A 16,066-nucleotide genomic window follows, 5' to 3' on the forward strand; every position below is an offset into this window, starting at 1 on the left:
ATGACACTGATAGGGTCCCGTAGATATACAAAACCGGGTATGCTTTATGAAATTTCATACCAAACCCAGGTCCAAACTGAGTTCTAATTAAGATCGGCAAATTTTCAATGACAAAAAACGTGAAAAATATTATTTTGCATGTATGGATTGAGTCTGGTTTATGGAATCCTTATTAGACGTGGGAATTGTTTTTCCTTTGGTAGGTCTCATTGGGCCTAGGTCCCGACCCAGTGCCAGCACCTCAAATCCAGTTCAGGATCTGGACCCACTCGAGTCCGGTGAAGAACGGACGCCTTGATACCCTTAGATGGCATATGGCAGTCATGTTATTGGATCCGGGTTTTGAATATGGATCCAGCAATCATGATCCATTTAAGACCTCCTTTTACAAGCAAAAGGAGTTTGTGAGTTGCTTCTCAGTCCCCCTCTGTGGAGTCGTGTGTGTGAAGATGAAAACCTCGGCGTCAGGGGTTCCTCTCATTGTTTGCTAGACGAAACCGAGCTTTTCCTATCGCTCCTTAGTCCGACACACGCAGATCGAGGTAAATCTGGCGTTGCCGATGCTCTTTCGATGATTCTTTCTTGCTCTTTTCTGTTGCGTTGGAGAGCGTACCATGAGATCTACCGGATTTTATCTTGTTGTTTCCCATTGTGAATTTGGGCTTTCATGTCTTTCTTTGGAGGGATGGATTTGAGCCGAATTCGTCGTCGGAATCGGTAAATTGGCAAAGTAAAATGTGAATTTGGTGTTCAGGGAGGCGAATTAAGAATGATGGAACTGTATCAAGGCTCTGAACAACCTGAATACGAGTTTTGATCGTCACCATCATTGTTGTCTTGCTAAACCTTCAAGCGGGAGTTACGCCGAGTCGACCCGGCGTAACCCCCGCTTGATGAATGGAAGCTTGACTAGGCTCAGCTCTTTTGGAATGTTGCACAATATCACGGTGCCACAGGTAAGAGGCAGAGAACGGTTTTAGAAAAGCTGTGCTTGTATTGTTTCGTTGTTTTTTCTGAAATACCACTTGTGTTTCTGCCTACGGAACCATTGTCAGCTTGGTTCTTGTAATATAGCTAGCAAGTAGCAGGCACTGCGTCACTGCAGCCACAGTATAGATGACCATGAGGTGTATGATTACAAGAGAAAACGTGCTGTCTCATGAATATATTTGGCGGCTTCACTGCATGGTCTTCGCAAAATTGGTTTAGCAATGAAGTGGGAGCGAAAAGTTGTATCAATCAAAGGGAACAGTTGTTGTAGAACATAGTTTTCAACCAGGGGATCCCCACCCTGAACCCTAACATTACATAAGATGGCGTGTTGTTCATGATTTTTTTCTAGGTGTTGTATGAATAGTTTTACAGGTCTAAAGTTCAGCATTTTTTTGCTGAATATAACATTAAGGCCTTGAAGTGCAACATATCCCATTACTTTGAAAAGTCATCACCCTGCTCGTTTTGATGCTCATCGTTGTATCTGATAAACTCATCATATTTATATATAATTGTGGAAAAAGTAAGCGTCATCAAACGGTATTTGGTGTTGGTGAGACCAAAGAGGCATGGCCATTTGGTCCTCGTATATTGGCTTTGGCTGGCCATGTGTTGGAACTCCGATGAACAAATGCTCTTGCCCAATCCTCCAAAACAAGAGGATTGAGAGGGGGAGAGGGGATGTTTAATGTTCACTGCTATGTCACATTGACACGATACAAACATGGACGTGATGCAGATTTACTCTATTTTTGCAAAAAGTAGGACCTGAGGACACATTTGTTTAAATATTTAATATACAAATATATTTGTAATAGTTTAATATGTAAAAATATATATATGAATAATAAAATAAAAACAAATTAGAAAATTATAAACTGTCAGACACTGGCCATAGGCCATAGCCTGCCATATGGCATGTTCCCTAGACATGGAACCCCGATTAGCATATCCCTGTGGCATAGGTTCACTGTAAAGTTTTGAACTTAAAAAATCTTTCACTGTAAAGTTTTGAACATAAAAAATCTTTCTTTTTCTGATTACTTTTTTTGTCCTGAAGTGTTCAATGTCCATAACCGTTTTGATCCTTATATAGGTTTGTGGAACTGCCATACCTTAAAACTTTAGAAATGCTCTTCACAAATCCTTCAAAAATAGAGGGTAGAGAGGGTCTCATTACTGTTCACTGTAAGGCGTTGAACATTAAGATTCTTTTGTATTTTCGTTAATTTTTGCCCTGAAGTTGTTCAATACCTATCGGTGCTGGGTTAATTGTGTTAGGTAAGGTGCTTGACGGAGCCACTTGATAAATTCTGTTTTGTAAATACAGAGTAATTTAAAGTCTTAAGTTCACCCTAACTATATTTGGTGCCTATTAATTATAAGTTGAACTTGGTTTCTCCTGCCTAATGAGGTTTGGTGTGTTATTTGTGAATCTGAAAATAAGATGCTAAGTATAGATGATTAAGTTGTAATCTTAAAGTAGCTTTAGCATCAATCCTGGCCCAACTTGGTTTCGCTTCATTGTTGACTGGACTTGCACCTTATAGTTTAGCCTATTCAGTTATTTAGGCAATGCTATTGATGATGAAATTTGTCAAGAAAGATATCAAGAATAAAAATTGTTATTCATGATTGATAAATTGCCATCCAGACCGTAGATTAGGTTTCAAAGGTATATTATTAATAGCAGCGTTTTGAGAATTTACTTAGCATGAATCTATGTTTTAGATATACCATCCCACTAAAACTAACTGAAATAAATGAATAAACACACACACACACAGACACACACACACACACACACATATATATATATGTCTCTTGTGTTGTAAGACTCACATTTTTCAAAAAAATAAAAATGAAAAAATTTAGTTTTGGATCCACGTTGGATCCAACCCGGTTCCGGGTCCACTCACCCTCCTCGTATTCTATTTAAATCCCCCCACAGGTTTTTTTTCGTTTTAAAAAGGCACTAGGACCCCGAGCCTCGCCCAACTCCTCCCTTGTGCAACCCTGACCCCCTCACCTCCCGACGTCTCCTCTTCCCCGACTCCTCCCCTGCACAACCCCAACCCCCTACCTCCGAGCTCCCTCGTCTCCCTCCCGTCCCTCGTCTTATTCTACTTCCCCCTCCCTCATTGGAGCTACCGACCTCCCCCAGGTACGCTCTCTGTTGCCCTCTTCTCTCCCGTCTCCCTGTTAATCCAAGGCAGCGGAGGGGCGCCTCCCCTCCTGCCTCTCTTCTCTCCTGTCTCCCTGTTAACCCAAGGCAGAGGAGGGGCACCTCCTCTCCTGCCTCTCTTCTCTTTTGTCTCCTTGTTAACCCAAGGTAGAGGCGGGGCGCTGCCCCTCCCGCCTCTCTTCTCTCTGATTAACGTCAGGCACGAGTGCGGCCCTCCTACCCTCTCTTGTATCTTTGGTTGCATACGATAGGAGGGTGCCACCCCTCCTGCCCTCTCTCATTTCTTTTTGTCGCAGGCAGGAGGGGCGACCCTCCTGCCCTCTCTCGTCCCCTTGTTTTCCTTTGTGACAGTTGCAACATTTTGCTGTAGCTGAGGCACGATACTGAGTTGGGCTCGATTTAAACCGAGGCCAGCCTGATTTGAACCGAGCCCAACCCCGTTCTCTCAACTAGAGGATTGAGCCTAGGCTCGGTCCCGTCCGAGTTAGGAGCCAAGCCAGGCTCGGCCTGACCGTCGAGCCCACCCCCTCCCCTTTGTTTCCCCTCTTGCCCAGGAACCGAGCCTGGTTCGGTTGGGTTCCAACCATGCTGGGTAGGCCCGACCGAGTTGAACTTGGTCATTATCGAGCCCAACTCGATTCTTGCCTTCTGCTAGTCAGGCTCAGCCGAGCTGAGCCCGGCTAGCACCGAGTCCAGGTCGATTCACCCTTAGCATGAGCCCGACTCGATCTTCTTAAACCGATCTCAACTCAGTTAAGGAGCATCATTGGGCTGCCTCTTACATGGCCCAACCAAGTTGAGTTTGGCACAATCCATCTTTTTGGTACCGAGCCCGGTTCGGTCTGGTCGGCTCGAACTAGGTTTGAGTTCGATCCCTGCGACACAAACGTTGCTTGTTAAATTAAAACGGTTACATCGTTTCTTTTGCAACTCAATAAAATATTTTTTAACGCACCCCATCGATGCAACAGACGCGACACATGTACCAAGGCACAAGCTCTTGAAAACCTACGCTCGGAATCGCCAGCGAGTTCGACCATCTCCCAGGTATTGAAAAGTTGCATACGAGGACAAATGACAAAATACTTCTAACTTATATATATGCTTTTAACTCAAGGACGCAACTTTGCGTATTCTTGTCCATTAAAATTATGTTATTTACTTTGTCGCCGTGCTGTTATGTGCATAGGCTACTAATTATGCAATTTATTTGGCTGACGTACGGTTTCGTATATCATGCATTGCTTACGCAATTTATTTGGTCGATGTACGGTTTCGTATATCGTGCACTGCTTACGCAATTTATTTGGCCGATATACAGTTTCGTACATTGTGCACTGCTTATGCAATTTATTTGGCCGATGTATAATTTCGTACATCGTGCATTGCTTATGCAATTTATTTAGCCGATGTACGGTTTCGTATATCGTGCATCGCTTATGCAGTTATTTAGCTCGATGTGTGGTTTTGCACATCGAGTCTTGCTTTATGCCATTTACCTTGCCGCCACCGTGCTGTAATGTGCATATGCTTATGCTTTGATATATATATATATATATATATATATGTATGTATATAACTTTGTAAAGTATGCAATTTTGCGTACTCCTGTCTACTTTGTATTAGGCTTGCATTTAAAGACACAGATTTGCGCATACGCATTAAGTTAAAAAAAAAAGGATTTCACATAAGAGATTTCAAAGCTCTTATTATTCGTTGTTTCGAAAAAGCAAAAACGAATATTTGGTGTTTGCGTATTCGCAACCGAGTCTTTCCCTCAAAACCTGCATAACGGAAAGGCTTCGACTACGTAGCCCTAAGCGGTACGTACGTTCGGTTCTTTGTTTTGGTATCCAAAATGATTCGGATATTCCCGACCTAAAGCACAAAACTTTGAAAATTTGTAAATGATGTTGGGGTATCCCTCTCATCGTAGTGGTACTATTAGACATGCACAACATGTTGGTACTACAATGATCGGATGAGAGGTTTATGGTAACCTCGTAACCTGCAATTTTCTTTGGAGGGTAGCTTTGTAATTTTACTCATAATAAGATTTTTCACCTAACCCACTTTCTTGAGTGAAAAAATGGTGGAAATGCACTTTTACCTTAGTGAACCGTAAAATCCCTCTCCTTTGGGCACAGATCAACCCCCAAATCGCTCTTATGAGTCATAGGGTGCGTGGATAGCTCTTTAATGGCTTCTACACAAATGAGAGAGTCGACCCTCAAGAGACCTTTAAAACCCAAAACTGGAAAATTACGATTCAACCCCTTTTTAAGTGAACCGACCTTGTATCGTACGATACATCCCGTATCATATGAACAATACGATATGGGTCTGTATCGTACGCTACATACAATACCGATACAATATGCACCCGTATCGCGACACGAGTGCATATCGTATCGATATTCATCATAGTAACGATATGTATCCTACCGTATCATACGATACGGTACTATACATACAACATTGACGGGACCAATGGCCTAGGAGACACACATTGAGCATCCATCACACGTGCGATGAACTGTCTACACAAGCCAACGTAAAAATGGGCTTTAGTAGTGGTCGTGACCGCCGTTAAAGACTGTTTGTCATTAAAGCCATTTTTCCTCTCTTTTTTCTTTCTTCTTTCCTCTAGTGGGGTCACAAGGCTAGCCTGAGCATGTCCTTTTTTTTTTTTCTCCAATGGTGCCACATAGCACAGGGCATTTTGCCCAGCAAGGGGTAGGCAGCTACCCCCTACTCTCTCTCTCTCCACACACACACACACATACATATCTTGCAGAAGGTGTTTTGGCAAGATTAGCAAGGTGCATATTTGGCCTCACTGAACTGCCATTATGTAGCACAAATGGACAAACTCTAATCTGGTCAGACTTACCCCTCGTGTTGTTTGCCGTGCACCCATGACCTGAATCTACATAGATAGGTCAAGGTTAAAGGTTCTTATTTGGGTTGAGACTCTCTAAGGCCCTATCCAGTCTCAGTATTGACTATTCACTGATTAGGTCATGTACTTCATATACTAAATTAGATTGTGTCGTGTGCTTATGTACTAAATTTAACAATGCATATAAGCATCTTTCATCTTTTCCTTAAGATTATTTACTCTAAAGTTATTTTGCTTTTTCTTTTTGTCATTTATTGGGGTAAATGAATATCTAGTAAAACACATTATGATATTCAAATTTGCCCTTAATTTAAACGAGAATGCACTTTACCTCAAGAACACATTATGTTGTCCAAATGACTTGTTCTTTTCTCTTCTTTCTATTTCTTGTTCCTCAAAAGGTAGTTTCTTCCTTTCTGCATGATTTGTTGATAATTAGAGTGAAAGCTTGTATTTTTTTTCAGCCTTTTAAGTTCCAATTGCAGCAATTCTCGTTATAATGGAGCAAAACATTTTTGTTCTCTTTTTGCTTGTCTATGTCATAAAGTTTTCCTTTGAGACCTCATTTTTCTATATGTTCTTTTTATTTTTATCTCTTATAATCAGAGGTGACGGTAGTGATATGTTCCTTGTAGGCTAACATTTTTGGTTAGGAAAGTAGCAACCATGGTGGCAGCAGAGGAAAACAGCACCCTTTTCCCAATTTTCATACTAGCAATCATGGCTTTGTTCTTGGTGCCCTATACGATACATCGGGTTACTCGTGCACTCTCCAAGAAGGCAAAGAGCATACACTGCCAATGTTCCATATGTTTGCATTCGGGGAAGTACCGCAAGTCCATATTTAAGCGGGTGAGTTTTGGATCATGATTGACTTCTGTTTTCTGATTTCTCAACTCTTGCTGTAACAGTCAATCAATCTTACACTTTATGGTGACATTATTTTCCACTTTTGTTGAATTTGAATGTGCAGATCTACAATTTCTCTACCTGTAGCAATTTGACGGTCGTCCTGCTATGGGTTTTCATGGCATTCCTTGTCTATTATGTTAAACATATTAGTCATGAGGTACATTAGAATCTTTGGGAAGGGACCAACTTGGTACTTGTTGGAGTAAAAGTGATATTGGTGATTTTGCTTATTTGGTGTTTCATCATTGTTTTATGTAGTGTGCGATACCCTGATGGCCATTTTCTGTTATGAGTATGTTGTCTTTGTTGCTTTTTGTTAATTTTTTATTTTTCTGTACTGTTTTATGTCAATAATCTGCACGCCAGTTGAGGTACTCTGATTCTAAAATACCTGAAATGAATCTAAATGTGAAAGCATTTAGGGTTCCTAAGTTTTATTTATGTTTCCATTTATTTGATTGTTAATGGAAAGTAAATAACTTCTTTTTACCTATTTCTTGATAGAGTTGGTGGGGCTTTGCTACTTATTTTTATTATTCATTTGTCTTTTAAAAGGTCTTTTGTGCACCCTACTTTGTAGGATACATATGCTAGCCTTATATAGTGTTGGAACTTTATAGTTTTCAATGTTTAAGTGTGGCTGAAACAATTGAGAACCACTTGATTCCTGCTAAGTTCTTTCATGAGTATTGTACTTTGCTTTGGAATTTTTATGTGATAGTTGTTAAAATGTACATATATAATATGTATATATATATTATATATATGTATCTATGTATCTATTTGTATACATACATAAGTATGTATAGATATTGGCATATGTATATATGTATATATACATACATATATATATATATTATATTGTTTCCTTTTTTATTGTATTTCTTGTTATTTTTTTTATTTAGTTTTTGGTTAACTCAATGGTTGACTAGCCATTAGAGCTAGTCCAACAACTCTATGACTTCTCTTCTCTTATATATAAATAGGGGAGTTCTCCCTCATTTGTGGTATACTTGTATACTTGGATATTAATAAATTATTAATTTGTTATATTGTGAGAGCCTTCTTTGTGTGTGCCCTTTGTGGGTTTTGTGAGTGTGCCCTTTGTGGGTTTTGTGAGTGTGCCCTTTGTGGGTTTTGTGCTTGTCCATTTTGTATTTATTGGTGGACATTCTTGTTCGTAGTTGAAGACTCTCATTTTCTTACATGGTATCAGAGCCATAATGCACTTGATCGTTGGTGATTGACAACCACATGCTCTTGTGCTCGTGTTCGTGTATCTCTCTTTGAAGATCAACTTGACTCTTTGTTTGGATCTATGTCACAGGGACTCTTCAACTAGGTGCCACACCCGTGTCGCACCCGCACCCGATGCGGTGAACCTAACCTTGGGTGCAGTCAATGCACCTAGGGTCATTTATGTCCAACTTTTGGACTTTATATATATATATATATATATATATATATATATATATATATATATATATATAATTTTTTATATTTTTGCCTCAACCCCGCACCCAAGTTTTTTGAAAGTGCCACACCCTCGCACCCGCACCCATGTGACATAGGTTTGGATGCTCATGGGTCACTTCTCAAAGTGTTCGTGGTGCGGTGCTCATGGTGCTCAAGTGGACATGCTCATTCTCTCTCTCTCTCTCTCTCTCTCTCTTTCACCTTTTATCTTTTTCTTTATTTCACTCTCCTATATTCTTTGTTGTAATCATGAAAGATAAGAAAAGTGTCACCATTATGCCCATCAAACTTAACGACACTAACTATGTTATGTGGTCTTCCATCATGAAGCATCACATTTGGGGCAAGGGATTGTGGGGGTTACTTGACGGATTTGATCCGGAGCCTAAGCTAATTCTCACCAAAGTAGAGAACGAAAGGGAAGTGACTCTTTTGGATAGAAAAATAATCAAAGTCATTTTTGAATATTAGAAAAAATGGAAAGAGTGAAAAATGGGACATGCCAAAATGATGTCTTGGCTCATTAATAGTGTTGATATAAAAAAATGCTCTAATCTTCCAAATTTTAGTATACTAATAATGCTTGAGAATATCTTAAAAATATGTATTCCCTTAAGGATATTGCATATGTGTGTGATTTACAAGACAAGGTTCAAACCAGTGTTGTGAAAAACGTTGAGGCGTAGCGAGGCGCTCCACCAAAATCTGAGGTGAGGCGTAAAGCGTAAGCCTCAAATTTTTTTTTGAAAACTAAACAAAAACTATAAAAAATATCTAAAATTATAAAAGCAACAACCAACAAGAAATAAAAAATCTCAAATAAATACTGAAAAAATATGAGATTAACATGTAAAAGTAACATTAATGCAACAACTTGATCTAATTAAGTACCTAAGAAACCAAAATTCTCTCACAGCATGAGATCTTATTTATGTTGTTTTTCATACATTAGAAACCAAAATTCTCTTCAATTAAATTGATCTCTTGCCACATTTGCAGGAAAAAAAAACAAAGCTAAAAAAATATCCAGAGAATAGCCATATGTAGTAGAGAAAGCATGGGCCCCTTCTGTGTTCAATCCAATTTTAGCAAGTAATGAAGTTAACTGATGCAAAACCGAAGCATAAGTGTTATCAAAATCCAGATAAAATCTCTCTCTCTCTCTCTCTCTCTCTGGGTCTTGGCTACTCGCCATTCTTCTGCAGAGGAAGAACCGAAAAATCATTTCCTTCTCCCAAAAACCCTTCTTCAGATTTCAAGGTACGTCAGTTCGTCTAGATGATGAATTGTGGAGCCTGATTCAGAGTTTTTGCCTTTGCAGTAGGGGGGTCCAGGGGCTCCCCCCGACGCGGGTTTTTTTGGGCTTATGTTTGCGACCCGGTTTCTTATGGATCAGACCCGATCTGATGATCAACCCATCTCCATCCTCTTGATTAATTGAGGGTGCCACCATGACCTGCGGTGAATTCTAAATCTGGGGCTGCTCGCTCGGGTTTTCGTTGTCGACAACCATCGACCGATCCATTTGCATAATCTCGGCAGCAGGAACAGCCAGGTCGTCGTTCTCTACACTCGGAACGATGAGGCCATTGCCGATGTTTCCTATGGTGTCGACGTTTCTGAGCTCGCTGATGCAGTAGATTTGGATAGCGACCCCATTTGACCAAAACAAGGTGAGACGCGTACGCCACACCTTGAGGCGTGCCTCGCCCTGCGCCTCAAGGCGTATGAGGCGTACGCCTCAGGGCTTTTGCGCCTTATGCCTGGGCCTCAAGGCACAAAGCCCCTCACCTTGAGGCGAGGCACGCTTTTTGCTCCTTGAGGCGCGTTTTTAATAACACTGGTTCAGACCCTGACTCAAGGAGACAAAAACATTAGGGAATACTGTAATGAGTTATCCGAACTTTGGTAAGAGTTGGCCCTTACCAAAGCATCATTGTCCCTAAGACATTGAGCTCTGCTAAAAACAAATTGATATGGAGCATTTTTAACAATTCGTAAATGGACTAAGACCCGAATTCAAATTCACTAAATCAACTTATTTACATAGAAGAAAAATCCCCTCTATTGTTGATACTATAGAAGAGCTAAGTATAGGGGACAATAGGTTGAAGAAACATTCACTCAAGAATGATGAAAAATCTGTTTTGGCCATATCTAGGTCGGGTACCTATACTCACACATAAAAACCACCTTATTAGAGACAAGGCAATGAGTTTGACAACAAAAGAAAAAATATTTGTCATTATTCCCATGAGCCGGGACAAACCTATGTATCCTAAAAGCTAAGAAGAAGGGAGAAAAAGAAAGTGACTGCGGTTGAAACATTACAAGAGACTAAGGACATAAACAACTCACAAGATTCATCCGTTGGAATAGCTAAGTTCTTATCACAATTGGTAGGAGCTCTTCAACTTCTTATTAGAGGGTCATCTTCTTCAAGTGGAGCCGCGATCTCATCCTACTCCAACCTCAGTAAGTTTCCTTATCTTCTAGATTTCGGTGCATCGTTTCACATAACCCCAAATTTTGATATTCTATTCGAATATTGTATTAACTCAAGTGTGCCTAATGTTTTCATTGCCGATGATACATCTCTTGAAATCAAAGGAATAAGGAATATTGAAAAAACCTTTTAAAACTCTAAAAAGATTTCAATTCAAAGAATTAGACATATTCTCAAATTAAATTTAAATCTCTTATATGTTTGACAAATATCAGACGATGGTTGTAATATCTCCTCATCGAATGGTTGTTGGGTGCGGGATCACCAGTCAGAGAAGTTAATTGGGCAAGGCTATAGAGAAGTACGTCTCTACTACACAAACTTTTTGGAGATGCCCAAGAATACATTTTGTTGTAATATTAAAAAATTAGATTTATACTTTTGGCATATAAGATTAGGACATCCAAATATATCCAAAGTTCCATATTTTTCAAACTTGGAAAATTTTTGGAACATTGATGAATTTACTTGTGATGTTTGTATTCTTCGCATGATGAAAAGATTGACTTTTTATAAAAGAACTTTTGTTTCTACTAGACCATTTGAGTTAGTTCATTCGAATGTTTGGGGTCCAACACCAATTATGTCAAAAGGTGGATATGTATATTATGTTATTTTTGTTGATGACTTATCTAGATATACTTGGATCTACTCCTTTAAACATAAATCCGAAGTTTTTTTGCATTTTCAAAACTTTCATAACTTAGGCAAACATAAGTTTGGCAATAACATTTCTATTTTTTGTACAGATTCAGGGAAAAAAATTTATCAAAAAAATTTAAAGAATATCTCAACTTACATGGCATTATACATCAAATATCTTGCCTATACACATCACAACAAAATGACTTAGCCGAAAGAAATATAGGCTCGTTATAGAAACTATGAGAACTTTACTTATTGCCAGTTGAGGAGGAAAAAGAAAAAAAGAAAAAAAGAGAAGGTAAAAAAGAAAAGCAAAAGAAGAGAACAAAAAAAAAGTTTTTGGGGAGTGAGGAAGAGGAAAAAGAAAAAGAAAAAGAAAAAGAAAGAAAAGAGATTTAAAAAAAAAACATGACAACTATGTCCCAACGGCCTAGGCGGGGACCTATGTAGTCAAAAGCCTCGACTAGTCCATCTAGTTGGTCTAGGTGTAAGTAAAACAACTAGGCTTTGCAATTCCTAGGTGGGTACCTTAAAATGTACAAATTTGCTAACTAGGCATTGACTAAGGTGCCTAGTCGGCAATTAAGCTGCCTGCGCCTAGGCATGCGGGCAGTTTAGTCATTTATGATTTTTATATATATTGTTATTTTTTTGTATATATATATATATATATATATATGCGTGTGTTTGTGTGATTTGTTCTGCGAAATCATGAAAACATGCTTTGTTATTATATTTATACACATATATATGTGTGTGTTACTTTGCTTTTGGGATTTTTTCGGTGAAATATTGAAAGCATGCACAATTTATTTTAATTGATTATGTTTTTTATATATGTGTGTGCTACTTTGTTTCTGATGATTTTTTTGATTATACTGAATATGCTATGAATAATTATATATATATATATATTTGTGTGTGTATACAATTATATATATGTATATTCTGGTTATGTATATTAATATATTTTGTGAAAGCATGTGTAATTTTGTACTTATATAATGAAAACATCTTATTAGTAAAAGAATTAAACATATTTTTATTTATATTTTGTGTACTTTTTATATTTTAATTGAGGTACCGACTAGTCTGACTAATCTTTTTGAGGGTCTATCGACTAGGCACCGTCTAGCGCTTTTGACTACATAGGCGGGGACAACCTAGGCAACCTAAGTTGAAAAACAAGGCCCTACTGCCTAGACCCATAGGCCTGGGCGGTGGCACTACACCTAGGCACAACTTTTGACAACTAAGCCCATGATTATTATATTGAGAAATTTTTGTTGCAAATGTTTTGTTTTAACCAACAAAAATAATAAGTTTTTGTGTAGGGTCATTCCTTGTGCCTTTTTTGGATATGCTGATTACCTAGAAAGGTTATAGGTGTTATGATTCTAAAAATGAAAAATTATATGTTTCAAGAAATGTGACTTTCTTAGAAAAGGAAAACTTCTTTGATGGTGGTAACCGAGTATTCTTTTCTACTTGATTTGCTTTAAAGCAAAATGTTGATTTTGATTGTGAGTTTGATATTGATATTGATAATGAAGTTATAAATGATGTGATTAGTGAAGAGCAATCCCATGGTGACAAAAATTAGTGTCCCTAAACCTTCATGTGCAGGCTCCCATGTGAACAAAGAGGGGAGCATGTTGAAACTAACTAGCTGTGTGTACAACGTGTGCTATTCAGGTCTAGTAATGAAAATGTAAGAGAGCGCATTGATAAGTTGTCTATAGGGAGTTGAATCTTCAAGAGGTTCTCCATGATCAATTTTCATCTTGACATTGACAATTTTGAGAGTATTTGCTGTCTTATCATTCATGATTTCAAACCTAAAAATAATGTTAGAGGCAAATTTAGATTGAGATAACAAATACCCTCTAGAAGAATAAACAACTTTAATTCCTAGAAAGTATCTTAAGAAACCCAAATCAGTAATTTCAAAATTGTTTTTGAATAATTTTTTAATATGTTCAACTTCCTATTTATCTCCTTTGATGATAATCATATCGTCCAAATACATGAGAAGGATAATAATACCTGTATTAGTTTTCTTAACAAATAAAACTGTGTCTGTCAAATAAGATCTAAAGCCAATATCAAACATAACCTTATTGAACCTGTCATACCTAGGGATGCACATGAGCCGAGCTCAACTTGAGCTTGGCATGTTCAAGCTCGGCTCGCCAACGTAAAATGGTGCCCAGGCTCGACTCAAGCCTGAACCACTGGTGTTCAGGCTCTGCTCGTGTCGAGCCTGGGCCGAGCTTGGCTCGGTTTGGGCCGAACTCTACTTGAGCTTGAACGGAGCTGAGCTCGAGCCAAGCCTGGGTCATGTTTTGCACTTCTTGAGCATAACAGACCGAGCTGGTTCGGGCTTGGTCCGGAGAGAGAGAGAGAGAGAGAGAGAGAGAGAGAGAGAGAGAGAGAGAGAGAGAGAGAGAGAGAGAGAGAGCAACTTCGACCATAGGCAGGAAGATGACTTATGCTCGACATTCGAAGGCACCACACCACCTCCTTCCATGCAGATCCTCTTCAGCGCATTCTCTGTTCCCTTGTTGCCATTTGCCACCATCATCCCCTCCTTGGCCTCCACCGAACACCTCTTGTAAGGCTCAAACCCTGTTTGATGACCCTTCAACTTGCCACCAATCAACACACCTTTCTCTCCCTCTCTCCCAAAACCATTTCAGCTCCGCATCTTCTCAGAATTTCGTGTTGCAGCTTCATTGGTGCTCTTGAAGTGCCCCTTGCTTTCAAGATCGTGCGGTTGAGAGGAGCTCTGGGGCAACACTTCTCTAGAAAACAGTGCTTGGAAGGCAAGACATCCCTGGGAAATTGTGCTTGGAAGGGAGAGAGTTGAGAGAGGGAAGGGGGTCTCAGAGCCGAGCCCAAGAGACGGGAGAGTCTCAGAGACCCAATGATAGGGAAGGGGGTCAGAGACTAAGAGAGAAGGAAGGAGGTCGAGGGTCTCAAGCTTCGAGGCATGAGTGGGGATTTATGCAAGAGTTAATTTATGCTATTTTCTTTGTTGTTGAATTTTTAGAGGAATTCGTACAAGGACTTCGGTTCTTATCCGTTTTCTTAAAACTGTTTTACATGTACAAATGCTCAGTAACATGTAGGACTGGCTGGTTGGAGGACAAGAAACTATAACTTGGTGTTTGGGTTCTGACCAGAGGGCATGATTATGATAGAGTCGATTTTATGTTTTTGAATATTTTGACTTTTTTATTTAATTAATGAAGTTCATTTTATTACTTGAAGTTGATTTAATGCATGAAATGGTTGTGGTTTGGTTATATTAAATCTGTGATGTACCTCGGGTCCTTGGGAGTTTTTTCGCAATTGTTAAAAAAAAATTCCACTATTTTTCGAGGGTCTGTTGGGGTCATTACATTTTACTTGATATTTATTTAAGTCTATGCATAAATCCGCCTGTGGGACAAGTACCAAAATCTGAAATGTTGTCATATCATGGATCTATCATCCTTAAAAGACAGGAACTCAACTCCACCGGCCCAGGATATTCATATCGCAAATTTGAAATTTAGATATATTATTAGCAGAACTAGTATAAAGTATCTGTGGAACTAATTGTCAATACATTATGCCAATATTCCTTGAAACTATTGAAACCTGTATATCTGTCAGATTTTATAGTAGATAATCGAATCATTATCAACCACAGATTTTGAGCATATTAGTTTTAGATATTTTTTATGAATATAGATTGAATTCCATTTGGCAATTTATTTCTCAGATAGTTATCGGCATCATATGGGCAACTATTTGTTGATGTGATAAAAGCTTGATAAGAACACAAACTTTTGTGGCTTTCTTTAGGAAAAGGATTTGTAATCACCATTGTCATGCATTTGTTCAAAAAAGAATTTGATTAATTGCTCATTTTTCCAAAGCTTTTTGATCTACACAAGTGTTTCAAGGATGAAATCATAGACGTTTAGTTTACAGTTGAAGCTTGTGTCATGTCTGATTGGGACATTGGAGTCATTATAATGCTTGTTTGTTGTTTACAGATTCAACCATTTGAGCCATTTGGGATTCTTGGATTAAAGCCTGGAAGCACAGATGTTGAGATAAAGAAGGCATACAGGAAACTTTCTATTCAGTATCATCCTGATAAAAATCCAGATCCAGGTAAGGTGTTATTATTACCTTTAACGTTCCCTTGTGAGGTGGTCAACCAGATCTTTTTTGTGTATTGTTTTGTAGTTGGATATTTTTGCTAGGCTGGAACCTTTTTCCTTTCGCTTGATCTATTTGACAGATGCATGTCTTTGCTATTTTCAGAGGCTCACAAATATTTTGTTGAGTTTATATCCAAGGCATATCAGGCACTGACTGATCCAGTGTCCCGAGAGAACTTTGAGAAATATGGTCACCCAGATGGCAGACAGGTTCTACTGTTCTTAACTAA

General features: G+C 38.8%; 1 protein-coding gene across 2 annotated transcripts in view; it reads left to right on the plus strand.

The window, feature by feature from the left end:
• The first annotated feature begins 444 nt into the window (after nucleotides 1-444).
• LOC149835888 (dnaJ protein ERDJ2-like) overlaps nucleotides 445-16,066 on the plus strand; it is a 55,404-nt gene continuing 39,782 nt past the window's right edge. Inside the window, exons 1-6 of one of the 2 annotated variants that reach the window (XM_090008823.1) lie at nucleotides 3,065-3,157; nucleotides 4,150-4,225; nucleotides 6,716-6,932; nucleotides 7,054-7,149; nucleotides 15,666-15,786; nucleotides 15,940-16,046. In XM_090008823.1, coding sequence (XP_089864949.1) covers nucleotides 6,747-6,932; nucleotides 7,054-7,149; nucleotides 15,666-15,786; nucleotides 15,940-16,046 — 510 coding nt within the window. In that variant the 5' untranslated portion in view covers nucleotides 3,065-3,157; nucleotides 4,150-4,225; nucleotides 6,716-6,746. Of the gene's footprint in view, nucleotides 543-3,064; nucleotides 3,158-4,149; nucleotides 4,226-6,715; nucleotides 6,933-7,053; nucleotides 7,150-15,665; nucleotides 15,787-15,939; nucleotides 16,047-16,066 lie in introns of those variants that run through there. The other variant, XM_090008824.1, reaches the window with a different exon arrangement.

This window comes from Nuphar pumila, chromosome 6 (genome assembly GCF_984573655.1).
Source record: "Nuphar pumila chromosome 6, dmNupPumi1.hap1.1, whole genome shotgun sequence".
Taxonomy (NCBI): Eukaryota; Viridiplantae; Streptophyta; class Magnoliopsida; order Nymphaeales; family Nymphaeaceae; genus Nuphar; species Nuphar pumila.